This window comes from Harpia harpyja, chromosome 20, assembly GCF_026419915.1.
Source record: "Harpia harpyja isolate bHarHar1 chromosome 20, bHarHar1 primary haplotype, whole genome shotgun sequence".
Lineage (NCBI taxonomy): Eukaryota > Metazoa > Chordata > Aves > Accipitriformes > Accipitridae > Harpia > Harpia harpyja.
In genome coordinates, this window is record NC_068959.1 from 12,019,398 (window position 1) to 12,046,639 (window position 27,242).

Sequence of the window (27,242 nt, forward strand, 5' to 3'; positions counted from 1 at the left end):
GTTATGAATACTCAGTCACCTGGCGTAGCTGTAATTAATCCCTTTGTGCCCATACGGTAGGCAGGTGCTGCAGCTTTCCACTGGGGATTTGATCTCATTCTTGCTCCTGGTGTTGGGTTTCCCTGTGGGAGGCTGAGATGCGAAGGCAGGAGTACTGCCTGCTTAGACCCCAGGAAGGTGCTTCAGTGTCCGAGAGCTGAAACCAGAGCCAGGACCTGCTGCCGGGGTCTGCTGCTCCTTGGAGAGTGGGTGTGAGAGCGCTGGGGGCTTTCTCGGCTTCTGTGATGGAAGCAGCCCTCTGGCAATAAGCGACTGAGGAAGGTGTCTGGGCATGTACGGCACGATGTCTCTGAGGAACGAAGCAAACAGAGGGAAGTACAGCAGCTGGCAAGGTAGGAATGCCAAATCTGCCCTAAAACTCTGTAATTAACACATCCAGGTTTTGGCACAGTGGTTATCTGCTGTGTTGGGAGTACGTGCAATCCATGTGAAAGAAGGTACAGAACAGTTAGATAACAATTACAAAAAGGTACTTAAAACCCCTGGCATCTTTTCTCATGGTAACTGTAAGGCCTTCATGTTCTGGACAAATTTTAGTGGCTTTTTTTGAGTCTGGAGAGAAAAACTGCATAGTTTCTCCTGCTTTTACAGCTTTCTCCATTTGCAGTTGGCCTGTGTGCTGCTAAAGCAGCTGATGCCTTCTGCTCCAGTAGCAACTGCCTTGTGCTGGGGGGTAAAAACAATCCTCCCAGAGCATTAAAATCTTCTGTGATGAAAGGGGCTAGACAGACTGTACAAGTCACTCTTTATGTTCCAGATAGGACATGCTGCACCTGAAGCTGAGTAATGAATCTGAATTAAATTCCTCCTGGTAGGCTGATGCACCTCAACTGGCTGCAGTGGAGCTGCCTAGGTTTACCCGAGCTGGCAACGTGGCTCTCTGTTGATTTGGGTCGCTTTATTTCTAGACCCTCCTTTGTAAGTACTATCAGTCCTTGGGGCAAAACCTGCACTTTCTCCCACTGGTTGGGCTGGCGAGGTTGGAGCAGGCAACTTTTGGCTTCTGCAGAAAGCCTGGGCTGCCTCCGCCTGCTCTCGTCCCCCGGTGCTGTTTGGGGCTCTGGCTGCGCTGCAAGTTGTGGAAAGGTCTAGCTCTGAGCGGGATGCTTTCTGGACCAGGGCCAGCTTCTTAAGCTGAGTCTGCTTCCTAGCAAATGAGGTGGTATTTTGTCAGACTGTGGCCTCTGGGCCCAGCTACTTGCTCTTCAACTTCTCCAGCATGCTCTGGGCTCCTGCAAGGAAATTCCTAATACTTAGATTTAGATTTTGTGTTAGTAAGTACAATTTAAAAAAGACAAGCCCAGCTTGTCTTTGCAATGTGTCGATTACTCCATGCTTTATTAGAACCAAGAGAATTTTCCTGTAGTATTTCCTGGTCAGGTCAGATATTTGTATTTCTGAGAGGTTCAGGGCTGTCTGGTTTTGCCATGTATCGCCCAAAATGCATCCAAAGCCTGCAGGCACCTACTCTAACGGTGTGTCTTGTTGTCACTTAGGATGTGTGTACATGCAGTTAAGGGTGCAGCCTCCCCATACCTGGGGATGGAGCAGGGAGGCAAATGCAGGAGGCTACTCGTGTCCCATTTCTTCACACTGTCATCTCCATTTGTGTTTTGTTGAAGGCTCTTTGGAGACACTTGGGAATGAATTGACTGTGATTGATTTCAGCAATTCTCGTATCCCTCCCTCCTGCATCCTGCTGCAGAAGAGCCTTATTGGCTTTCAGGTGATGGACATGGTAAAAAACTTGAAGAGAATGCAGCAGGGCCATGGTTCATTGGTTAGGGCACTTAACCTTCATGGTTTATACTGAGTTTTGTGTTAAGACATAGCAACTATAAAAGAAACAAGCATTGGTCCAGTGCCTTGTCATGTGCTGTGTTAAAGGAGATAGACACGTGTGGTTTCTGAAATTCTCTGCCTTCCAGGCCATTAAAATGTGACTCATAAAGCAGTCAAACTTCCCCCCCCCCACTGTTCCTAGATCAAGAGAAACCATGTGCAATTCTGCTGTGACGGCAAGCGTGTCCTTTCTGGAGCTCTTTTGTAGGCTTCTGTCTGCAAAAGAGCATAAAAGAAATCCCTTTCAAATTTGGGACAGTAAGCTCTGTTAAGAAAGCTCAAATTCTGAAGAAAAAAACATGCTGCTTCCGTCAGCTGAGTGCTTTCATCTGCCCCTGAATCACCAGCAAAAGTGTGTCCTTCAAATTGTTAACAAGGTCTTGCACCTGTCTCCATACGCACAACTGTAATTTGCAGGAATTTCCTTCTGACTCCGACTGGTGACCTTCTCCAAAAGCTCTCTTCACCTTGGTTGCTTTTGAGGAGTAGCCTAGATATGTCCAATCTCTTTGAAAGCAGAAGTCCTTTTAGGAGCACCTGCCCAAGGACATGTTTTCCAGAATTAATTCTTGCAGCTCTTCTGTAGCTGACGGTGGTTTCCACTGTAGCGGCAGGGGGGAGAAGGCACAGAGACGGCAGATGCGTTGGGCATCATGTGCCAAAGCCCAGGCTGAGGGCACAGCTCCGTCTGCTTCAGAAGGGTTCATGGTGTGCACGTACACAGAACCAGTGCTTGGGTTTTAGACCGCGTGCTTACAAAAGCAGCTCTTCTAACAATGCAATGATACACTTGGAGGCAGGCCAGCTGTCTGCATTTTGGAGAGAAGTTCAAGGCACTCTTCTCACTGCGTACCTCCCACAGCACGCCCAAAGCCTGCAGGCACCTGCTCCAACCATACGCCTTGTTGTTGTGGGTATGGGCTTAGGTAACAGCACAGCTTCTGTTCCTTTCAGGAAGAAACAGGGACATGAATACAGGAGGCCACGTGTGTCTAATTTATTCATTCTGTCATCTCCCTGGGTTCTCTTTATTCCCTTCTTGTTTTGTTGAAAGCTGTTTGGAGACACTTGGGAACAAGTCAGTAAGAGCACAGTACATGCCATGCACTTGCTGATTATCTTGGATGCAGGATAAACATAATGTCTCCAACTATATTTATTTCTTTGGTGAATTCGTTATCTGGTTGCAGCCAGCAGGGGCTGAGCCCAATGAAATGCAACATGCAATGATATAGGGTAGGCTGTGAATATAAAACCTTTGGTTGCCCACCCAGGCATCACATTTTTTCTTATTTTCCACTTTTTTTTTGTTGTTGTTCTTTTCTGTCCCCAGAATAGTGATCAGCTGGAGACCAGAGTTTTCTACCCACTGCTTTTCTTGGAGGAGTTGTGTTGGTATAGTGGATGCTGCCTGCGATAACCCCTCCTCCAAAATATGGAGTATTTAAAATAGCCAAATTTGGAGTTTCTCGTTCGTTTCCCCTCCCAGTCTTTATTCAGGAAAAAAGTGACATGTGGGTGAATCTCAAAGGGCACTGTCCGGGAACCTCTGTCTCAAGTCGAAGTGAGCTGGAGGAAAAGTGGCAGGAGTTGTGCAGAGCATGGGCCATTTGGGCCTCAGGTCACACGCTTGCCTCGATCATTTCTTATTTCAGGGGCTTGACCTTTCCACCTCGAAGGCGGAGGTGTTCACGGTGTCTGTGCGCGTCACAGGCATGTGGCATGCTCTGCTCCTTCTGCACAAACTAGACCTGCTGCTGGTACACACGCCATCCCTCAGCCAGACAGCCTGCTGCCGTCAGCCAGCGGGATTGCTCAGCCAGCCACATTTATTGCCCAAGAACTCAGGTGATTTTGCTCAGTGATGCAGGTGGGAATTCCCTCCCCCCTTTTAAGGTTTATACGGTTTTTTGTTTGATTTTTTTTTTTGCCCTTTTTTGATAGTTTTTGACACTTTTGAGAGAAGCCAGTGTTAACACTGTGAAAAGAATTTAACCACCGACCAAAAAGCATGAGAAAAATCTCAAGGAATCAGAGGAGACTTGTTTTCATTTAAGTTAGCAAATTCTGTAAAGAATGAGCAAGAAAATGTCATCTGAGCAGTTGTCATTTCTTTATAAGAAACAGCCTGGGCTCCGTGTGCGGGGCCATACTGTGGGGTGTGCATGAGGGATATGTGTTTTCTGGGGGGGCTCAGCACCAAGGAGCTGAGTTCCCCAGGTCTGAGGCAGAGGTGACCCTGGGAGCAGGCTGAGTCTCACTCTCATGGGATGCTGGTTCATCCCCTGCTCCACCAGCCAACGTGGTCTCCTGTGGTCCATGCACCTCTTAATCTTCTATTCCAGAAATCAGGATGGTTTTAGTTGTTTTCCCCCAATTTTGTTTTAGAAAGAGTGAAATCTCTACTAACCTGCCAACCACAACAAACAGCGGAGTATCCTGTCGCCTGCAAGTCTACCCATCAACCCTTCTCTGGTCAGGGTTTATCTGTGAGGTTGGAGCCCGGCCTGAGGTTTGGTTAATTTTGCATTTACAATTTAGAATACTATAATAAACAAGCAAATAACAGCCTTTTTCCCAGACACACACGTACACATGTACGCATATACATGTGGAGCAATGCTTAATTCTTGCCATCCGCGGGCCTAGGGGCTGTTTATATACAGCATTGCATGTTTATATATGGAGTTCATCTCCTCAAGTGAAGACAGATTAAGCAGCGGGGTGAATACACCAGTTATGTGAACTATGGGATTTCCAACCTCGAAATACTGCCAAGACCAAGCCAGACAAATTGGTAGCACAGCAGTGTTTCTCATTAATGTACATGGAAAGTTGTGCCTTGCTGATAATGCATAACAGTATCCTGTTGGGAGGTTTGGGAACCCATCTGGGAGCAGCTATCAGAGCTGTATTCAAGGCTGGGCTGAGTCTTCTTGCTTTCCTCTGTGTTTTCTCCTCTTAGAACCTTGCAGGGGATAAAAAAAGTGCAACTCCCCTGCATCGACATCCTGAAGTCTGTGGGAATATTACTAAGTGAGTGGTATGGTTTGCTGAATAGAAATAAGATTATTATAGCCTCCCTTCCCTCCCCGCAGCCATTCCATGCTGTATGTGGTGTACTGGGTAAGTGGTTGTGGTTCTCATCCTCCATCCCAGAACTAATTATTTCAAACTTGAAAATAAGATTACCTGCCATAATTGTATGTGGTGTTTTTTGTTGATGCAGATGCACAGATTTGTGGGTTGGCTTCTCTTGTATTCTGCACAGAGCGCTCTCCTATTCTCCCCCAGTCTCTGCACTTCTAACACTTCATCTTCTCCCAGAGACAGCAGAAAAGAGCGACAGGCTTGTGGTGATGCTGGGCTGATCTGGGAGTCAGTTGCTGATTCTGCTGGGAACTTCTGGGGAAGCACTGGACAAAAGAAAAGAACCGTGTTCTCACTCCTAACCAATTTTTTTCCTTTTTTTTTTTTTTCCAAGATAGGGAGGGGGGAAAAAAGTGCATTCTTGGTCCAAATACTTGTTTATGGAAGACTCTGGAGCAGAGGGTGTGTCTCCAATGTCTGGCACAAAAGGTTAGTCACCGGCAACCAAAAAACAAGAGAGCCCACTTGGTCTCATTGTTCAGGGACCAGTGTCAGACGGGTAAAGAAAAATCCCAGCAAACCCCAGCAGTCCCTGGTGGGCTGGACTAGGAGGTGCCCTGGTATTTGCCCTTGGAAAGTGCTTTGTGTCTTCAAATTGGGACTTGGACTTCAGACTTGCTCTCCTTTGCTGCTTGTGATGTGCACCTCCAGGATGCCGTGGGGTTTGCCCTTATTTAAAACACAGCTGCTATTTTTGGCAAGTGCGCACGTGTGTCTCTGTGTATTGGAGTTGTGGGGAAAAGCTCTGATAAGGCACACAATTGTACTGCAGCTGGTACGGTAGAGGGGATTTTGTCTGCTGCTGGCCAGACAGCGTGGCTGGTTCCAGTGGCATTTGCATTGGGACCTTCTTGCCTTTCTTTGTGTTGGAGGAGGAAGCTGGCAAAGGGCTCGCATTGTTCAGAGTTGGAGAACAACAACTCCTGGCTTGGGTGGGTCCTGGCTGGGGCTTTTGATTTGCTCCGTCATGATGGACTGATAGGAATAGTGCATTAGTCTGTCTTGCAGGATGATTAGAAACCAGCAAACCTCTCCTTTCCTGACACAGGCTGTGTTTGAGCTATGGGTTAGGCATCTCTGCTTCAGATGAGCAACCCCTTTCTTTTACCTGGCTGAAAGCACCTGGCCGCTACCTGCAGAAGTGGCACAATCGTATGTCTTACGAAGTGATAACACCAAAAGTTTCTGCATATTTTGAGCCATTTTGCATCCCAGTAACAGCTTTCTTGCTGCCCTTTAGTGACTGATCTATTCACAGATTGTCATTAGGATCAATGTGGGAGCAGTTATGGTTCTTGGGGAGCTAAAAAGCTGTAGCTGGCATTATTTTCTCCTTCCCTGACAGCATTTCCTGAGGGGGGTTATGTTGCTTCAGGATGTGAATAATATGGGTCAGCCTGTCCCAAAATCAGTCTGAATTCCTTCTAGTAACTGTCATATCTACAGCTGCCACGTTGTGCCTGACTGCTGAAATGACAGAGAAGAGATATCTGTGATTCATGGAAGAGAATAAGAAAAGCAATTAAAGTTAAGAGCTTGGACTTGGCATAGAGATACCACAGAAATGTCCAGGAATGAGTAAATATAGCTTTGACCCTGAAAGGAGATTAATCTGCATTGAAAGACTTTGCGCTACAGGGCAGCTTGGATTCAGAACAGTGTCTGGAGATGGATGCCCATTTGCTGCAGATCTTCAGTGGTCCTGTTTCCACTGCACAGCAATGACTGTCCAATGTCTGTCCATCACTGCTTGCGCAGAATGGCCCAGGATGAGTCCAGGAGTGTTGTCCACCTAGTTGGAGTAAATCTGGGGGAATATTTATGTGCCAGCGACTGATTCTCAGTCATTTGGAGAGCTGTGCCTCACTACCATTTCACTATCTGCTCTCTGATTTTTTGGGGGGGGGGGGGGGTGTTCTGTTTTTGTTGGGGGTTTTTTGGTTTTTGTTTTTCTTTTAAACATGCATATCCCTATCTCTCCCAAATCCTGTTGAGTTACCTCTGGTTCTCATCAGCAGCTGCCTATGAGTCTCTGTGCCAGTCTTTATGGGTTCCCTGAGGGTTTGTTAGGTGAAGGTACAGTATACAGTGTTCTGCTGTAGTCTTGCCTGAAAGCTTTGCAAAGCAGGGTCACATGAAGCTGGGAAGCTAGAGGCAGGCTTGGGCAACACAAGCTTCCTGAAAGGGGAAGGCATGATTTATGTTGTATGTAAAAACTTCATGGTGCTCTATGCAGGCAGAAGAATTGCCTTACCACTGGTGGGTATCCTCCTCTACAGGGAAGACAGCAGTTACTTTACTAAGCAAAACTATTAGGGTATAAAAGCATACTATGACCACAATTCTGTTTCTACTGAACTGTGTCTGGGTATTTTATGTTCCTTGATGTTGAAGTCTGGCTGGGCTAGCAGCTTCCACTCGCAAAAAATGACCCAGAGTGCTTTCAGTAACATTGGTGCAACCGGAATGTGTTTTTACGGTTATGGATCCACGAAGGCTGGGCTGCACTGACTGACAGAGTGAGCAGTGCTGACTGCCCTATGCTTGGAGCGGGTGTGTAAAAGTGCTCCAACTTGGCAAGAAAGTCCTCTTGGCCATTTAGTACTTTTTCCTTTAAAAAGGCACAGTTCTTATCTTGTGAAAATATAGAGATTTCTCCATAAAGACAGAATTTCCCTAGTTAAACATCCTGGCTCATCTGCTCTAAGAAACATCCTCCCTTCGTTACTTGGGTTTATTTGCCAGATTTTTATAATTATTAAATAGAACATGAAACAGTGAAAATAACACTTTATGAGATTGGTTCGACTTTATAAAGATCTTAATTCTGTGAAAGCACCCTTCTGACTTGCCATCCTCTGTCAGGAGTTGCATAGCAACTACCTGCCCTTTTAGGTCCTGTCTTGAACCGAATATTTTTTGTGGAGAAGATGAACTTGACTTAAAAATAGATATTTTGCCCCTATTGAGTCATTTTTCACTGGATAAATATGTAGTTGGAGTATGACTAAACTTTTCACAAATTTGATGTGACAATGGACATTTCTTGACATTTCTAAAGTGTTCTGGTTTGGGACAGCTGGACTAAAACTAAGTGTTGGACTGAGTGATGTTCACCTCTCAACCAGAGGTTTGAAGACTTGCCCATGGCATGGAGGACAATGCATTTTTGCGGTTTACTATTTTGCCCAAAGGATGTTCCCTTGCCCCTCAGAGTAAAAGCTGCTTTGACAGGGATCCCATGGGAGGGGATCCTGTGAAGGGTTCCACCTGGTGTGAAACATGTATGTGTTTGTATGGGACCATATCTCAGGTGAGCTCTTTAACCACTGGGTTGGGAGATACAAGAGAAACTTCTCCTGCAGCTGTTCTGGAGGAGTCTGATCCTTTGGAGTCTAATCCTTTGCTTGCTTTTGCCAGAGTTCCCCAAGTGTTTTGCTCAGGGACAAACAAAACATTATATCTGAGCCAGATTAACAGTTCACATTTTTCAGTCCAGTAAGGAGGAGAAAATAAAATACTTTTGGGTCCCTCTGAAATTACACTGCTTAAAAATTGGTTCTCTCCCTGCACAGCCCTATTTTAAAATACATTGACAGAGTAGGAAAGACCAAGGGAAAAAGAGGCCTCATGGTCAAGCTCCTTGTAACCTGAGGATACTTCACAACCCTGTTACATCTCCTTTTGGAGAGTTGCTGTTTCCACTTGGTGTAGGAGAGGTGGGGGGTGGAGGCTATCTTCTGAATTTTCAGGGATGCCAGTGGAAGGAGGCAGCAGGGATGGAAGAATTAAGAGGAGGCTGATGAGAATCACTTGGCTAAATGACAGCTAATGTGGGGGAGCTAAAAACTTCTCACAGATGCTCATGGCAAAGGCTAGCACCTGATGTGAGTTATACTAGAGCAGTTTTTCTCAACTTTTTTTAAAAGTTTGGCTCTTCTGCCTTTGTGTGACCTCCTGAGTTAGCACCTCAGGTCCTCCAGGATGGGAAAGAAATAGCTGCAGTGATGGGCTGTGGGTGTAAATACTCAGTCCCCTGCTCTGAAGGAGCTGAGTTGTGGCTGACAGCGAAGGCAGTTCACACATCCCTAATTGGTGTGATCACTTGTAGCTTTCAAGCACAGCTGCTTCTCCTCCCAAACCCAAAGGAGCTGCGGTGCTACCAGCAGCATGGTCCTACAGTGCTCCCCTTCTGCTGCCCCAGGCCTGCCAGGAGGAGCATGATATGCGTGTGCTTCCATCCTTGCTCTCCTGGATCCATACCCATATTGAGGAGAAGGGAATGGTTGTTGAGAACTGTAGTGGGGTAAAATGGGATGAACTATTCCTGCCACAGGAGATCTAAAGTGCTTGACCTAAGGAAGGTGTTGGGTGTTCCCATGCTTTACACGCTTGTGATGAGAACAGGCAAAGTCCCTAGAGAACAGCCCACTGTTTGTGGAGAAGACATTCCTGTCTCCAAGTTGTGTGAGCAGTGATAGGGAGGGATATCGTCCCTGACTGAGCACTGCATTGCTTCACTTGGCCGTCTCTTCTTGCAAAACATGACGGGTGGTATTCGCTGAGGCTGTGCGAGACCCAGAGTTGTTCATCCCATGGTGGCTCCTCTGTACTGTCTGCGAATAAAGCAGAAAGGTGAAATCTCTGCATGAGTTCCTCTTGTAATGGTGTGGATTTTACACGCTCAAGACAGCTCAGCCATGGCTCTTATTTTTGCCCATAAGCCTCTCTCCATCTCACTTTCTGCAAATTGTATAAATATCCGTTCATCACAGGACCTTCACATTGTTTGTGCAAATATGTTTATATGTAGTTATGTCTGTTTTCTCTCGTGGGATTTCTCTGTGAAATCCATTTGGTAAGTGAGTCTTTCATCCCCTAAGGCCCTGCAAATTTCTTGTGCAACCTCTGTCTTTGTGTTTTGCATTATGCCTTTTTTTTCTTTTTAGGCTAAACAGATAACCTTGAGACCCAGTGTGATTTTCTTTCTCTGTTAGTCCTTTTACAAGATCACGGGACTCTGTGAAATATGTATTCTTCAGTGATTATGAAGAAAAATAAAAATTCCAAGTATCCCTGAGGAGGGGAAATAAAGGCAGCAGCAGGGATTTGTTAACATTTAGGCAGAATCAGCCAAGAGACTGACACTGTCCAGATGGAAAGACCCACTTCCTGGCTGTAAAGATAACTCACTAAAGGAAACATTAGCTGTGGCTGGATTGGCGATGAGAAACACAACCACTGCCAAGAACTCACCCCAAGCCCAGTGGGAGCTGCCTCTTTTTCTTCTCCTTGTGCTAAGGGTTCAAGTTTACTTAGTTGGGAAATATGCCTAGCATTTCCTGAAGAGAAATGGTGGCCCGCTAGGTAAAGCGCTCATGCGGACTTGCAAGAGGTGGGCTAGTTTCTTGCTGTGCAAGAGACTGTGGATGACCATGGGCAAGCGGTGTAGGTCTAGGTTTGCTAAGGTGTAAGTGCCCAGCTCCCTGCTGGAATTGCTGGTACTGGTCCACTAAGTCCTGTATCGCTCACTGGCTGGGAACTGCTGGCGGTGCCCAGGATATTGGAGACAGTAAGAGCATGTCATGGAAACCCCTGTGCCCGGTATCTACACAGGGTGCTGGAGCCTACTCATCCTGAGCAGCTTTTTGGTAGCTCAGCTTGGTGATGCCCAAAAGTGCAGCAACGTAGGTGTCAGATTTTATAATTGTGTCTCTCTGCAGCAGGTATTTCAGAACTTCCTTAGGAGGATGCTGTTTAGCAAAAGGGTGAGGTAGTTGTGAACAAAAGAGCAAAGGTTTTTAGGTTTGGGTGGGGGGTTATATATAACAGAGTGTTTGCTTGGTTAACCCACTCTGAGCCTACTTCACAGTGGGAATAGCTGAACTGGCTGCGCTAATGCTTCAGTTGCAGCCATCAGGCAGAGGATCTGATGAGATTATATTTGTCTGTGTAGTTTTCTTTCTCTAAGGTATTCAATAGCCTTTTAAGCTACAAAATTAACTGAGCAAATTGAATACAAGGCCATAGATCGAGAACTATTGGCTTCTAATTTAATGTGGAGGTGAACACAAGATATATTGCAGTGTGTATTTAACTCTCCAAATTTAGACCACCTGACTATGACATCCATGGCACATTAATTCGCTTACTCAAAATGACTGAATTCATCACAGTCCTGATGCTTGGTTCCAGCTCGTGGGTGTGCCTCAGACTGTAGGTGTTTCACAGCTTTTTCTTTGTTGCCATGGCAGGGATAAATACTTTAATGCACTTGGGTTTGGGTGTTTGAGATTTTCCTGGATGTCAAATTGAACCTAATGCGTAGGACAAATGTAACCTAATGTGTAGGATAAATTTAAGACCTGTTTGGTGGGGGTTTGGTTTTTGGGTTTTTTTGGGTTTGTTTTTGTTTGGGGTTTTTTTTTTGTTGGGTTTTTTTTTTTTTGGTGAAGTTGGGTGCTTTGTTCCACCTGGGAACCTCCCTTTGTTAACTGGGCATGGCAGTTTTCTCTGACTGAGTACTAGAAGTTAAATCTTGAAAATATCCTCTATGTGGGATCTATTTTGGTTTGGATTTTTATAGAAGTTTATGAATTTTATTTTTTCTCTCTAACAGATCTGGATTCAAACGCTTCTTTATCATCTTGGCTTTACAGGCAAAATGATGTAAACAGTGGCACTGAGCATGTAGCTTCTCTGGGAAAACTAAAAGCCTGAGTGAGTGTTTGCAGGGGAATAAGGATATATTCTTTTCTTTAGGATGAGGTTTTTTTGGAGTAGTTTGCCTGTTTCTGAATGTTACAAAAGCAATACAAAGAAACAACCTTCTGAAGCCACCATGTATCTGAAATGGAATTCCCAACCATCCTTCCCACCAAAGTAGTGATTGCTTACCACAAAGCACTTCAGGCAGATGCTCCACACAAGGTTTGGCTTTTCCAGCCTTGGCTGAGGCTGGGGCTGTATCAGAAGAGCAGGGCTATCTGTCAAGTCCTTTCAAAGCTTCTCCTTGAACCAGACCTTCTCTCTTTTTTGGGTCAGGTCACCCAATCTTCTGTCACTTTCTCACAACTTGAAAGAAGTCCAGCAATTCTGCTTTTCTATTTATGAATTTTTCTATTGTCCTGTCAAAGCTGGTTAGGATCTGGCATGTCATGAGTTCACTGTTATCTTCTGGTCCCCTTGTTAAGGACATAATTTGTCATGTTGAGGTCTGGAACGGGTCCATGTTGCACTTGCTAGTGCTTGGTCATCCTTTGTAGCACACAGGGCAGAGCTGGTACAGTCCTGCAGTGGGAAGAGCAGCTTTAGTGTGGGCTGGGGATTTTTTTGCTACTTAAATATTAGATTTTCTCTCTCGTGTGTGTGTTTTTTTTTTTTTTCTTTTTTTTTCTTCCCTCTCTATCTGACATGCCAGAGAGTTTGTGTAAGCAGCTCATAAAGTTGATATCGTCCAGGAAGAACCTGGGCTCCCACCAATTTTGAGATTGCAGGGGAAAATAGCATTCGTTTCTTGAAAAGGATACTTCTGCCTCACAGAAATAACTGTGCAATGTGGGTCAGTGCGACATGACTGGCAGTCCTCCTAGGAAGGAATAAAACAAAAAATGTTACAAGTCAACACTGAGGTATTTTGTCCAAGTGCCAGGAAAAAGGAACAGGGGAAAAGCAATGGCAGAGAATATTGCAGATCAGAACCGAGAGAGAGATGAGAGCTGCTATGGGGATGTGGGTGAGAGGATGGATAGCTGATGTTTCATGTCGGAGGAAACCTAGCAGGGAGGTGGAGGGAGAGGAGTGACTGGTCAAAGTGACAGGCTGAGGACAACACTGCGGTGGTGTTGTGGTTGCACATCAATGGGGCCAGGGCTCGGTTTGCCCAGGGTGGGAAGGGGGAGGCAGTGGGGCTGGACTGCTCCTTAAGCGATAGCACTGCTCTGCTGGGCTTTACTGGAGAGATGGAGACACACATGACTGATTTACAATGCAAAAGCTATACAAACTCAAGTGGCGTGTAAAACTGAGTCTGCGCTGGGAGGAGAAAATGTCAAACTTGCTAACAGAAAGCCAGTCTGAGAGGGTTTTGCAGGGCCTTTGTGGGGAGTCCACAGGGCAGGTGGGTGCTAGGACTGGCTGGTGGATGTGCTGAGTTTTAGTACTGGTTGTGTGTGAGCTGGGAAGGATGCTTGTTAGTAAAAAGCAGAGCTGTATCTATTAGATGGGGCTTCGCTGACAGCAGCAAAACATTTATTAACTCTCTTCAGCGACTTTAATTTGCTGTGTTACATAGCTGACCTTCCACAAACAATCCATAGGCATCAAGCACCCTACAAAGAGCATGCCTGTGTCTTCAGGGGAGTTCATGCTTGGCTGCAGCCACAAGAAAACCTTGCATTCTAGTTTGTTTATTGCTAGATTCCCAGTGGTGCTAGCCCTGGGATTTCAGCATCAGGCTGGGATGCAAAGGTCTCTTTCCTTCCCAGGGCAGAGGCTTCTAGTGCTACCACCTCTGAGATGCCAGGGTTACTGGGATATCTGGGAATCATCTCTGAGGCTGTGGAGGAGTGCACAGGGGCACACACCTCTCTCTGTCAGTGCCCCAGAGCTGTAACTCACAGGTCTGCCCATAAAATGTTTGTGTTTGCAATGGGCTTCCTGGGGTTGTTCTGGGTTTGATATCAGCTGGAGAGGAAAGGAGAGACGGGAGCCGGTCTGCGTGGGGCTGCTCTGTGCCAGTGTGTCCATGTATTTTGCTGTGCCTATGGTGTGTGTGAAGGGTGTGAGAGCATTTGGGGATGTCCTGCAATAGGAAGGGTAGTGGGCTGAAAAGAGGGAGAAAACTGGAGGCTGGGGTGGGGGAGAGAGCAGAGGAAGCTGAGGAGGAGGTTCTGGCTGTGGCCTAGAGCCCCAGGGCTGACTACAGCCTGGCCAGCAAACTTGTGCCCTGGACAGGCTCGTGGCTCTATCTGTAGGCAGATCAATCTGCTATCATATCACTTGTCCCTTGTCCTTAGCTGCTTCAAACCTTGGCTGCTCCCTGCCCACCACGTGCAGTCCATGCCATGTGTCCTCATCTCCCCTTCTTCTGCCCCTTCAGGCCACTGAAGGCATGACACTAGGACTGCTTATGAGTAAGGAAGGACTTGTGAGAGTTGCTTGTGCATATGCCCCTGTGGCATTAAGACGAGCTTCCATGAGACAACTTGAAAGCCTTTCACCTGCCACTTAAACAGGGGACCCTTGGTACTTCACGCTTGCTTTCAAACATCAGCTCAGCAAAAGACAGGAGGTGGTTCCTTGACAGGAGGTGGAATGACAGTGTTTGCTGGAACCTTTCAGCTGAGCAACCTTTGCTGGGGTTTGGAGCAGAGCATGTGGACAGCCCCACTGGCTCCCTGTTGCAGCAGATCCATTTTCCAAGAGCATCCAGCTCAAGCCAAGGGAGTTCCCTCGACTGCCTGGTCTTCACTGAGGGAGCTGTACTCATGGCTTTCGGGCTGGGTCTGAGCTTGTGCCAGTTGGCACTTTTCAGCTCCAAACTGTTATGATTTTCTCCAGATGGTGTGTGTGAGCTGCCATGCCCCCAGTTAGCCAGTTGCTCAGCTCACGATCTTGCTCCTGGCATTTCATATGCAACCATTCACAAAGTTGCCTGTGGAGTATGAGAGAAGGAGATGTTGGGCTTTTGTGTACTTCAAAAAGTCTGTGTTCCTGCCGACTTCAGATTTTAATCACTTCCCAAAGAATGCGTTGAGGGCAGAATAAAAAAAGAGGTTTTTTGCCCCAAAGAGTTTGCAGCTGAAATGGAAGCATTCAGCTGAAAGGGTGGAGCCTGGAAAAACTAATGGTAAAGTGTTGGTGATCTCAAGTTCAGATTTCAATGCCCTGTTTTTTGTTTAGACTTGGTTTCTCTGCTTTCCCTCATGTGTTTTCCTAATGCCTTCTGAAGGGGAAAAGGATGTTTGTGAGGAATGTTTGGAGGAAAGAGCTGGGAGAAGTTGGAGGAGCAACATGCAATGCCAGGGAAGGGACTGACAACCATGGCCTGGGATGCAAGGAGCTGGTGGGTGCCACCAGGGAAAGAAGCAGAAAGGTGAAAAACACTTTGAGGAAGGGAATTTGCTGCCTCTGGTGACTCACTGTCCTGATTCTGCTTCTGCAGCATCCACCTTTTGTGTGCTCTCTGTAATCTCTTCTGTTCATCTGCCACCTCCTCCTCACCATCGCTCCTGGGAAAACCACTGGGTCCCTCTCAACACGAAGCTCCTCTTAGGAGCACTTAATTATCTCTTAAGGTTAGAAGCTCTTGTTGCAGCAGAGAAATAGTCCATTGGAAAATGCTTGGCTTGCAGTGAACTGTGGGATCCTACTAGCTAAACTGGGCCTGAGTAGATGACATGGGTCATATACCATGTACCATGTATGCAGAAAATTAGGATGAGCTGTCAGTGGGGAGGAAGACATGGGTAATCATTTTTTACTCAAGGAGCCAAAAATAGTCTTGCCTTCATGCCTGGATCTGAGGATAGTAAGTGCCTCTAGAAACACTGCGCATGCACGAATGCTCTTGGATATTTAGGCTTGCCAGGCTTCCCATGCTGACAGGGAAAATGGATGCATCAAGTACATAAAATTTCTCAGGAAGTAAAGTTATCCCTTTGGGTCTTACCAGCACTGTCCTTTGCAAAGCTAATCCCATACTAGTGGATATATTAGTGGTTTTGCTGGACCTGGAGAGATTGGCCCTTCCTCACTGGGTCCTACAGCTTGTGGTTTGCATGGCTTGTGGTTTGTGCTGTGCCTCCCTCTGTGGAAGCAGCCGGGCGGTCCAGGTTTCACGCAGGCTCATGCAGGTCCTACAGAAGAGCTCCTTTGGGGTGTGGGTGATGTGTTGCGCTTTCTCTCATTTTGTTTATGTGCTGATAAGCTCAGTGTAAGCAGTAGATCAAGACGCACAATCTATTTATGGTTTCAACTGAGATCTTCCCATGCCTGAAAGGCAATCTGCCTGACTTAGCATTCCCAAGATGCTGCCAAGCACAGCAAAGCACAGAGGAAGTGCCTCTTGCCTGCATAAACAGAAGGCCGGCAGAAAAGAAAGCCAGGCTAATGCTTTACGAGGCATTTCAGTGCTGAGGCTCTAGTTGTGTTTGGCCTAGAAGCAATGCTACAGTCCCATAAATCAGTTGTTTTCCTCTAGTGAATGCAAGAGTTGGGATTGAACCCTACAGCATGCTGCATGCTTTGTGTTTAAGGTGACTGGGGAAAGAGTAGAGGCACTGACCCTTGTACCCTTCTTTGCAGTGTATAAAGGAAGTGTGAAAATGTGCATGTTTTTTAAAGCTTTTCTTCCCTGTTTGTTTTTCCTGACTAGGGAAGAAACTGGTATGGTTGTACTCCTGATTCTCTGCACTCTGATGAGGAGAATGTCAGAAGCGAACCAGAATATTTTCATTGAAAAGGGCAAAGAAAAAGATTGAATATGAAATCTCTTTAGCCTGACTATCTGTCTTGAAGTTAAGCGAGGAAAGCATCCCCTGCTCTCTTCCACCTTCCTTCTGTGCGTGCGTGTTAAAGGTACTTTCTTCTCCTCATTGCGGAGTCTCCTGTTGTTCATCTCATCCCCATTGATTCTTTCTGGATGTCCAAGAAATTTTCTGGCAATACTGAGGAGATGAGACATGACAGCCAAAGGGAAGGTCCCCGACCTCTCCCTTGTGCTGATACACTGCACAGGTAACATGGTGTCAGCAGTGTGATCTGGCCTGCAACATCTCTCCCCTCTGCAGCTTGTGTTTCAAGGATGTGAACTCAGCCTCGCAGAAGATTTGCAGACACACAAGTCTCTAAGGAGAAAATACAGTGGGCGGATTTTTTTAAAAGGGCTAGGATTAATCTGACAACCTCTGCAGCTATCGATAGAGAGATGTCTGATAAAGCTGCTTGTTGTGGGGCGTAGGCAGAGGAGAAGGGATTTTTACCCCCAAGTGTATCATAAAAGTTGCAGTAAAGCCTCTCGTGTTCTGATGGCTTTGTTGAAGGACTCTCTCCCTCCAGTGGGGACCATGTGTTCATTAGTATATGTAAGTAATTGAGTATGTGCTGGGCTATACCAGCACAGCCAGAACCGTGATGAAGATGATTTCTTGTATACTAGGAGGGGATTTCTTGCTCACCTCTCTCTCATCTGTGTTAGAACAAACTGGCTTCCGAACTTCTGTTCATGCTTCATCTTATCTGCATTCAAATAGTACATGCACTCCTTTGGCAGCACATCTGTTAGCTAGCTGACCTCTTGTGAGACTTCCTCTCCTCCTGTCTAATCCTTGATTTAATGTTCTTTTTGGTCACCTTTGCTACCTACCTCTGTCCCCTGTTCTAATTCTTCTCCTTATTGAAACGTTGCAACTCAAGGGCTAAGTTTTTACACACAGTCCTTCATTTCCGTAGGTGCAGCCTGTAGAGGATGTGGGGTTTATGCCCATGATGTGCACCAACAGTTCAGGCATCTTGAGGGTGTGTGTGTGGCCTGCAGTTAGTCAGATTTGAAAAGGAGGACGGGATATTTTAAATAGCTTCATCTAAAATCGATACCCATCTGTCTCTGTGGCAGCAGTCTCAAATAATATTTCCAGGCAGGTGAGGAAAGCTGCCTGATGTGGAATTTGAGCGTGATCGTGACTGACATGGATTTTGGGGCTGTTCCAAGGAGAAGACGTAAGTAAATCCTCTGGCAGCTCAACAGCAGAGTGGCTTAGTGCCTGGGTAAAAGATTGCAAGAGGTGAGATCTCAAGAATAATAAAGCACCAGAAAGACTCCGTAGCAATGAGATGCATCTGTGGAATATGTGCCAGACTTCAAAAATCAGCCTCCCACATGTAACTGAGCCCAGGGCTGACAGTGCTCTGAGCAGTTGGCCCAATAAGTGGAGTATGCCCCAAAACAAGCCATGCAAACCATCCAAGTGGCTTTCTGGTGCTGCCAGTACCCCCCAAGCAGGAGGGACATCATGGCCACGCAGTATGTTTAGAGGTCGCAGCGTCCCTGGGGAAGAGTGGAAGGATGCCCAGGAGGCATTACCCGTTTTGCAAGCGTGCCGTGGAGCCTGTGGTCTTCCCTGCTTTTATACAAAAATTATTCAAAATCTCAGATGGTAAATAGAGAGGCACCTGATTCAAACGGTTGATTGTCTTTTTCTGAACGGTTTTGTTTCCGCGCTGGTAGTTTTTCAGTCAGGCAGAATAAGAATGTAAAGAGGAAATTACTGTCAAACAGACCTTTCTAAATTGCTGTCAGTGGCAGGAGATGAGCCAAAGAGATCCTGTTCTTGTCAGCCTCATTCGAGTAACGTGCTGTCCTCATTCAAGGAGAGCCCTCGTCTTTTTTAGCTGTGTGTAGGTTGAACCAAATAGTAAGTCATGTAAAATGATTGATTTGCTTTACTGCAAATGATTGAAATGTGGCAAAGTGGCAGGAAAAGTAGCATGCACTGCTTGAAATGGATGAATAATGTAAGGGGGAAATAGTTTGCTTGTGAATTGTAGCCCCTGATTTTCAGCTGAAGTTCCAGGTCTCCATCACACACTGGCCTGGCTTTGTAATGAACAGGGAGAGGAGGTGACCACAGCCACGAAGCCTGTGCAGAGGCAGCGTTAGGGATGCATGCGTTGTGCCGGCTGGCTGACTGATCACCTCTCCTCACTGTACCTTTTGCTGCACGTTTGCTATGGATGTGAGCAGCTCTGCAGCTGGGACCACAGCCTGGATTAAACACCATGGCAGGAGGTTGTCGATTAACAAAGTGCGGGTGAATGAGGTTTCAGTCTTTCATCTTCTCTTACACCAAGTTTTTGGTGTCATTTTCCGGGGGCTGATGGGCTCCCTTTCCTTTTTTTTTCTCCCCCACAAAGGTTGCTCTTGCACCTCTCTGTTTCTTGCTGTCAGTCCGGTATTAGAAGCAAAATAATAGCCAGCCTGAATCCTCAGGATGGCGAATGACTGGGCTGCTGGCCTCCTGTCCCAGCAGCCGGGACAGGACCACAACGCAGGATGGGATCTCAGGACTGAAGAGCACTGGCCCAGATTCAGATGCCCTAATTTCCACCTTTGTCTCTGTCTGATGTTTGCTATTGGCAGATGCTGCTGAAAGCTGTGGGTCTTCCCACGGACCACACTAGGCTGGGAAATTAGGCAGAATTTAGGTCAGCTGAACCTGGGCCAAACTCTGTCTAACTATTCATTTGATATGGCTCATCCCTTTGAGGATGCATCTTCCTGCCTGAGAACATGGCATCTGCTTCCTGGTGGGGGTAAGAGAACAGGCGCTTCTTGGTCAGCAGATTTTCTCCAGCTGGATGCATAAACAGTCTCTGTCCTGGCCTAGGGGACACAAAGGCACAAACTGGGAGCAGCGAGCCAAGAGATGTGTATGGGCACAAAGAGAATTGGGTGAGACGATGTATCAGCAATGATCTCTGCTTGTTCCCAAGTGACAGTCTTGGAGTCTTTTCTGTCCTCAACTTTTTCAATGGTAATTATACTTCAGAAAAATAATCCTCAGACGTTTCCTCATGCTCTCATTTGGGGTACATAAGATGCTTTGTGAAGGTGGGGATCATCATCTCCATTTGCAGGTAGCAAAACTGAGGCCTTCAACTCTTACAGTTCAACCAGGCAACATCGATGCTGCCACAGACCCCTGCTCCCACAGAGACAGTTCTTGTACACTTGCCCAGGTCCATGCACAGCTCACTTTTCTGGGCTGGAAACAGTTAAATTGTATAGCTTCTGAGGAGAAAAATACGTGCCTGAGGTCTGCAGACCTCATTGGAAAAAGTTTGGTTTAATTTTAGCACAGTGTGCTGTAGGCAGGTCCTGAGGTTATGGTCCGGGATTTCCAGGGATTAAGTAAAGTAGGGCACAAATTACCTGGGTCATGGAAGGTCACCTACTGCTATAGACTTGTTTCACATCCCTCTCTGCTCCACTCCCATTAGAGCTGGTGTCCTGAAGCTGTGGGAACATAGGACACTCTGTGTCAGCCCACCACCCAAGACAGAAACCCATTTCCCCAAAATAGTTTGGAAAAGTAAAAAAATTGACTTTTTTCATTGAGTTTCACTGAAACAGTGGAGGAAAAGTTTGGGAAGGGCGTCTGTTGTGGTGCTGGCTCTTGGTGTGAGCTTGCTGTATCCAACCATATCTGCTGAGAAGGCCAAGCTGTTTCAAGAATCATAGAATCGTAGAATAGTTTGGGTTGGAACGGGCCTTTAAAGCTCATCTATTCAACCTCCCCTACAACGAGCAGGGACATTTTCAACTAGATCAGTTGCTCAGAGCCCCATCCAGCCTGGCCTTGAATGTTTCCTGGGATGGGGCATCTACCACCTTTCTGGGCAACCTGTTCCAGTGTTTCACCACCCTCATTGTCAAAAATTTCTTCCTTATATCTAGGCTGAATCTACCCTCTTTTATTTTAAAACCATTATCCCTTGTCCTATCACAACTGGCCCTATGAAAAAGTCTGTCCTTACGTTTCTCATCTTTCATACTGTTCTGTTGAATGCAACTTCTTGCTGCTGCAGTGTTCATCACCACTCAGCAGAGAGGAGATGACACCCAGCCCTTCAGGTGCCTGTTCACATGGAATTGGCTTTTTGTCCAACTCCAGCTCTCAGCAACAACCTCCCTTGTCTCAGAGCTCACCCTTCACGGAGGCTTGTTTGTGTCCCTCAGCTCTCACCCAGCCTTCAGCCCCTTTAGGAAGATGCTCTCAAAACACTGTGGCTCAATTGCTTAAATGCATTTTTGTATTCTGCAGAGCCTGGATCTGACACAAGGCCAGAGGCTTACATTGTAGGGTCTTGTCCACATTGCAGTATGTAGCTGTGCTGCTAGCAATATAGCAGCAGCAGGCAACTTGTGGCATGCTGCCTGTATGAATATTTACTTAGTTTCTTGGCTGGGTTTTGGACTGAGGTCCAACCTGCTACAGCTCCACTCTTATCAATACCCTCTCCGATCAGTATAAAGCTAGCTCAGACATGGCTCCATGAGCTGCAGTTGTGCTGCTGGTTGACTGCTCTGCAGCTGTCCCCGTGAGCGAGTTGTGTGCTGGCTTGGAAGGATTTCCCCGAACACTTAAACAAATGGGGATGTCATTAGGACAGAGCAGCAGACAAGGAGGGGATGTTGGACAGGCCAGCTGGAGTGTGTGAAGGCAAATGGAGTAGATGGGAGGGAAGAGAGGCCTGGAAGATGGCTATGTTTGTCTAGACAGTGTCTGTATTTTTTTTTTTTATTATTTCTTTTTTTTTTCCTCCCAAAGCCTAGCCCATATTCGACATTACAAATTAAAGTGCGTTCTCTGGGTTGTCAGTGCAGCCTTGGCTCCCACCCTGATCTCACGGGGCACCCCTGAGGAGAAAGCCTGTCAGGTGGCACTGGGAGAATTCTCCCTGCTCCTCCCTCGCCTTTGGTGAGGCTCAAGAGGAGAGGATTTGGGCTGAGTCCTGCTTGGGAAGAGGCTAAAGGGCTGTCAACCCCTAAACCCAAGATACACAGTCACTTGTAGTTCAGCTGTGGAGACAAAGTGCTTTCACGGCTTTTCTTTCTCTCCTTCTCTTTGGTTTCCATCCTTTCTTTGCAGGCTTTCCCTGCCCTTGTGGCTCTGTCCTGCAGCAACGCATCACCTGAATCCAGCCTGTGTCTTTCAGCTGTGGTTCCCGAGTGCCATCAGGGACCCGGGCGAACAGCCCCCCATGCTCTGGGGCAGGAGGGCAGGGGCGTCTGGAGCAGCCCCTTGCAGCCTGGCCCCAGCCGGGACGGGCAGCCCCTCCTGGGGCTGGACCGAGCACCGCGGCCAGGCAGGGCTGCAGCCACCATAGAGCTGGTACCTGTCAGAGACGGCAGCCCCGGGGGTAGGGGGACTGTTTGTTTTCGAAAATAATTACGCACCTTCCATGGGATGAGGAACGTGTTTCACTTCGGCTGCCTTGCAGAGCTGACACTGGGCTGTGTTGGCTTGACAGCTCTCAGTCATAGTGGTTAGATGTGCCAATTAGCAAATTTCGTCAAGGGTTTTGAGACTGGTTGTGAGGACTGTGTTGGCAAAGGTAATCCTGTTTAGTTGCCCAAAACTCAACCTCCTCCTGTCTGTGCCAGCTTGGAAGGTACTGGGGCAGCACCCCCACTAACACCCCCAGCAGCCTGAAATACTTGGGTGTATGCTTTTACTTGGCTCCTCTTCTGCAGCTTAAGAAGCCAGTCTGTGTGTCTCATTTTTTTGTCTGTATCATTTTCTCTTGTTTTTCCACTGTCTTTTGCACTTGCAGAGAGCACAATTCAGTGCTTTTCAGAAGGGGGAAAAAAAAAAAAATCGCATTTCTGAGATGCGATATTTCTTGATCCACCCCTCAGCAAAACCTCTCCAGAATTGTCCAAAGCCTTGCTGTACTCTTGTCTAGGATAGATTTTCGCTCAACAAGAGAGCATTCCTCATAATTGAATCACTTTAATGCTTAATTAGAAAAATTCTATGTTTCCTTGGGGAAGAGTGAAATGTACTGTAACTGAGGGCAGGCCAGGCACGCTGTGCTTCATCAGCCCTGCATGGCATCCCTGTGGAAATGCAGTGCAGGAGAGCAGAGCTCTCCAGAGATGCAGGCTGTTTTTTGCTTTTTTTGCCCTCTGTTCTCTGGAGCAGGACAGGACACTGGGGAGCTTATGCTGAATTTGGGTATCTATGAGGTAGTGGCTGGATTGTAGTGAGGTGCCTTGCAGCCCACGGGATCTCCCTTCCTTGGTTTTCCTGGTTTGAGCAAGAGGTAGATTTTCATTTTAGAACATCGCTTTTATTCTGTCAGGCTCATGAGAAAGCTCCTTACACTAAGTGTGTGTAAAATAATTGAGCACTGAATAAAGAACAACAAAAACTAATTTCCTTGGTTAACATACTTGCCCTAGAGTAAACAAACTAAATGCTAATCACTATGGTACTTTCAGGTCCTTTCCACAAGTAGTGGCTCAGGCCAGCATGTATAGTGTCCTTTTCCAAAAAACCACACTTCTTACAGGAATAATCATGCTGCAAACTTGTGCTGATTCATTTTCTTTTTCCTGAGTTACCAGCTCTGCTGTAATCTTGCAAGCATCTTCCAAACCCTCTGAAGTGATGTCTTGAGACTGAAAGTTGGTCTCAGTCTATTGCTCCCAGCCCCATTGACTATGTTTGGTACTGCTTTCCTGCATTTCCCCCTGGCCACCTTTGGCCATGAGAAGTCTCTCTTACCATTTCTACAGCTCAGAGCCAGTACCAAAAATCCAGCACTTGATCTTTGTCTGGAGTCAACACCAGGGAAACTCAGCCTCTGCAATATTGCAGTAGCAAGAGCTGGATGTTGGGACAGTTACTACAGGACCTGAACACACTGGTTGCTAAAACAAACTATTGCTTTTCATCAGGTTATGCGGGTAGTGCTCTATAACAGTCCTCAGCCAGGGGATTTCTTCTTACCTGGAAATCCCAGGCAGCTTAGTGACATACCTGTCTCAGCTTCCAGGCTGAAAGTGAGAGCTATCATTTTGACCTTGGTTCAGACTAATTCCTATTAAGCACCAACCACTAGACCATGCCTTTAAAGCTCAAATCTTTGTCCAAGCCTGAAAATGAAATACTTTTCAAATGGCCTCCACCACTTAAAAAGTTCTGAATACTTAAAACAATGAAAAAACCCACCATGACACTAAACCTAAGCATAAACCTGTAGCAAGAGCTGTGGGGTGCTGGTGTAACATCACTGTAGCCCTGTGCATCTGCAGCCTGCCCCAGAAGCCCCTACATGTCCTGGGCTAACAGGGAGAAAATGTACATTTCTTCTTATGCACAGCCCTGCTGACCTGGGGCAATCAAGGAAAGTCAAGGGTAAATACCAGGAGGCCTGGTCTTTCTCCAGTGGTTTCCAACCAGAGAGCTCACAGTGCTTGCCGAACACAGATGAGGTCTGGTCTGCCTCCTGCTATGCCAAGATTGGACACCAGCAGCCAGAGCCATGATGAGGAATGACACCCAAAGGCAGGGGCTCAAAGGTAGTGATCCCTGTCTTCCAGAGCAGGAGCATCCTTAAATTCTCTGGGTCCTGCTGAAGTTTTCTTTATCGTGGGGTTTTACATAACTCAGTGTCAGGTAGATGTCGAAATACAGTCAGAAAAGCAGATATTATCATCCCGGTAGGGAGCCTGGGGGAGGGATGCCAAATCCAGAGGTGGCAGGTGCTAAGGATTTCAAACGGTGACGACAGCAGCTCTGCTGGCTGCCACTCAGCTGGGGCATCACAGGTCTTTCTGCTTTTCATTGTCACAGTCTGAAAATAGCTCCTGGATAACACGCTCCCAACATGAAGCGATGTGCGGGGCTGAGTACTGCGAGCCGGTGTCAAGAACTGTGCGGAAACCAGTGTAGGAGCAGACCAAACCGCCTATTCTGACTCCATTCCCAGAGTCTAATATTAGCTCACCTGCAGGTATGACAGCTTTCCTGGCAGGCAGCCATAAGGCCTTTTTTTTTTTCTTTTTTTTTTTTTTCCCCTCTCCTGGCTCATATAGTTCCCTTATGGCAGTGACAGCCCAATTATCCAAGCTTTTCCCATCTTCTCTGCTCCTGTTGACTTGGCTTGTGCTGAAGCGTTCTTGGGGAAAGATCAGTGTGTTTTAGCAGATGGACGAAGGCTGAAGAGCAAATTGTTTTAATCAACCTCCCCTTTTTTTGGGGACACCGAGTACTTACTGAAGTGGTAAAACAGCATCCATAATTTCACAAGGCAGCAGGCTTGTCTCCAAGGAGCTTCTGTGTTTTTTTGGATGCTGTGGATACGGGCAATTAACTTGCAACACAAACTTGGCCTTTCCCTAAGGGCATTTGTACTTGCCACCTGTTCTAGAATATGTGGGGGATCCACAGATTGCATAAGCCAGTGGGCAAAAAAGGACCGACTTCTCCAGTCCTTCTGGGCATCGTGCTCCTCTGGACGAGATGCCAGGGACAATCAGGTTGTCTAGTGGTGTTGGGGACCATGAGTGGTGGTCCCATCTTGCTAGCTAGCGAAGTGGCCATTTGAATGCAGCAATGTAGATGGTGTGGCAAACATTGTATTCAGCGGGAAAAATAAAGGTGGAAAACTGGCTTCCTGGCCCAGCTGGCTGAAGTGGCTGTTTTCAGGAGTGGTTCCTTACTCTTCCAAGCAGGGCTTAACAGTGACCCTCATTTGGTATGGGCTCAGGAGCGAGCAGAAGTGAGTCTTCTCGAGACGAGAACAAACAGAGATTGCTTTCCATGGATGTGATCAGAATCTGGCTCACTTGATGGGGGTTTAAAACCTGGTTTAGTTTGTGTATTCTTAAACATTGCTAGTGGAGGTATTCCCTTTAGTGGATCCTGCTAAATATGTAAGCTGCTGTATAGTAGGTGATTTTCTCTTTTTTTACTCTGTGGATAGGTGGGGATCAATGGCAATGGAAAAAAAAGCCATTGGCTGGCAGTACAAGGAGGCAGGCAGGCATCTAGGAGGGTGGGAAGCCTGATGCACCACTGTGTCTTTAGCAGCTGTTTCCACAAAGGACGTTATTACACTGCTAAGAGGCAGCCTGGGAACCATCCTATCTGCTCCCAGCCTGAAGGGCAGTCCAGACTCACCTCCTCTTGGAAGTGACAGTGTAATAAAATACTTGTGTGATAAATTAAGGTATGTCAAGACCCATAGAAAGGGAAAGCTTCCATTTCCTTTTTTTTGACCTGACCGCAGGCAAATGTCCAGCCAACACAGCACACCTCCAAGAAGGGCCATGCCAGAGATGTCAGCCAGTGCCTTGTATCCCCGCACTTTCGGCTGCCTGAGGCAGCCCAGGCAGATCCTGCCTGGAGGCCCTGGGACAAGCAGATGTCTTGAAGTGATGAGGATGTTTTGGGGGCATGTGCAGACACCTACTGCTCCTGGTAGTGTTAGCAGAGTCTTAGCAGCATGGTGGGAATTAGCATGTGGGCTAATTCTTGTGGTCCCTGACAGGGATGAAATCATTTTGTCAACCCACTTGCCTTTTCTCCCATCCCTTCTTATTGCCATCCTGCTTGTGGGAAGATTCCTTGGGTCAGGAAACTAAGGCTTGAGGACTCTAACAAGTCATATCCCAGCAGGACTACTCCTACTCCATTCCCATAGCTGGGCACTTGAGCTATTTGCCTTGGCTCCTGTGGTAATGCACATATGGCTAGAAGAGGGACTAAAACCCAGGAAAAGCTGCTTGCAATTCAGTGGCAATATGAATTGTGAAGCACCAATGGCTTTTCTTTGCATGAAAGAAACTGCATGCAAGGGAAATTGTTAATTATCACTGCACACATTTTTATTGCTAATGATTTGGGTTGTTCTGAGTGGCAATAGGAACTGTCTGTGGGTGTGTGGGTGGATAACAGATACTTAGGAGATGTTATAATTTGTATTCCTGCTTTTGCTTGGCCAAGACTGTCATGGATATGCTCTGTTTGTCACTGGCTCCTGTAACAGTTAAGCAAGGCTGTCAGTTGTGCTGCTCTGGGTTTTGTAGAACAAAAAAGAAAATTTCCAAACTTGCCTAAGGAATTGGTCACCTGGTGACAGCTGTAGGGATTGGCATCGTGGAAGATGTTTGCTCATTTATAGAGCCAAAAAGCTGTCTGGCCTTCTGTATATCTGCAGTATCGAAGATATTAGTTGCAGGTTGTACTTGATCCCACTGTTCCGTTTCTCTAAGGCAGCACACCTGGGCACTTCAGTGGTGTGGGCATTTTTCCCCCGTGGCCCCAGTGCTGGGGAAGATGCTCTGCACCTTTTCTTTCACTCTGCACCCTCCTGTGCCTAGGAGCTGCCTTCACCCCCTCCTGCCACAAATGCCTGCAGCCAGTGTGATGGAGAAGCACCCCTCTGAACACAGCCCACCTGTAACAGCCATCGCTCAGCCCTTAGGCTGCTGCTATGGCACACTGTGGCAAAAAAGACACGTGGTTCCTCTCTCCTCCCCTGTATTTTTATAGAATGCACCAAGACTTAAAGGAGCTGCAAGAACACCCTGAAAATGTCTTCTGTGGGCTGGGTGTCTGGCCCCACTGTCATCGGGGGACTACAGCTCACCAGGGATTTGATCCCCCACTGAAGGG

General features: G+C 46.9%; 1 protein-coding gene across 1 annotated transcript in view; it reads left to right on the forward strand.

The window, feature by feature from the left end:
* Positions 1–240: 240 nt before the first annotated feature.
* Positions 241–27,242, forward strand: part of NEURL1B (neuralized E3 ubiquitin protein ligase 1B) — a 101,290-nt gene continuing 74,288 nt past the window's right edge. Inside the window, exon 1 of the mRNA XM_052772009.1 lies at positions 241–392. Within this exon, the coding sequence (XP_052627969.1) occupies positions 332–392 (61 nt within the window). The 5' untranslated portion in view covers positions 241–331. The remainder of the gene's footprint in view (positions 393–27,242) is intronic.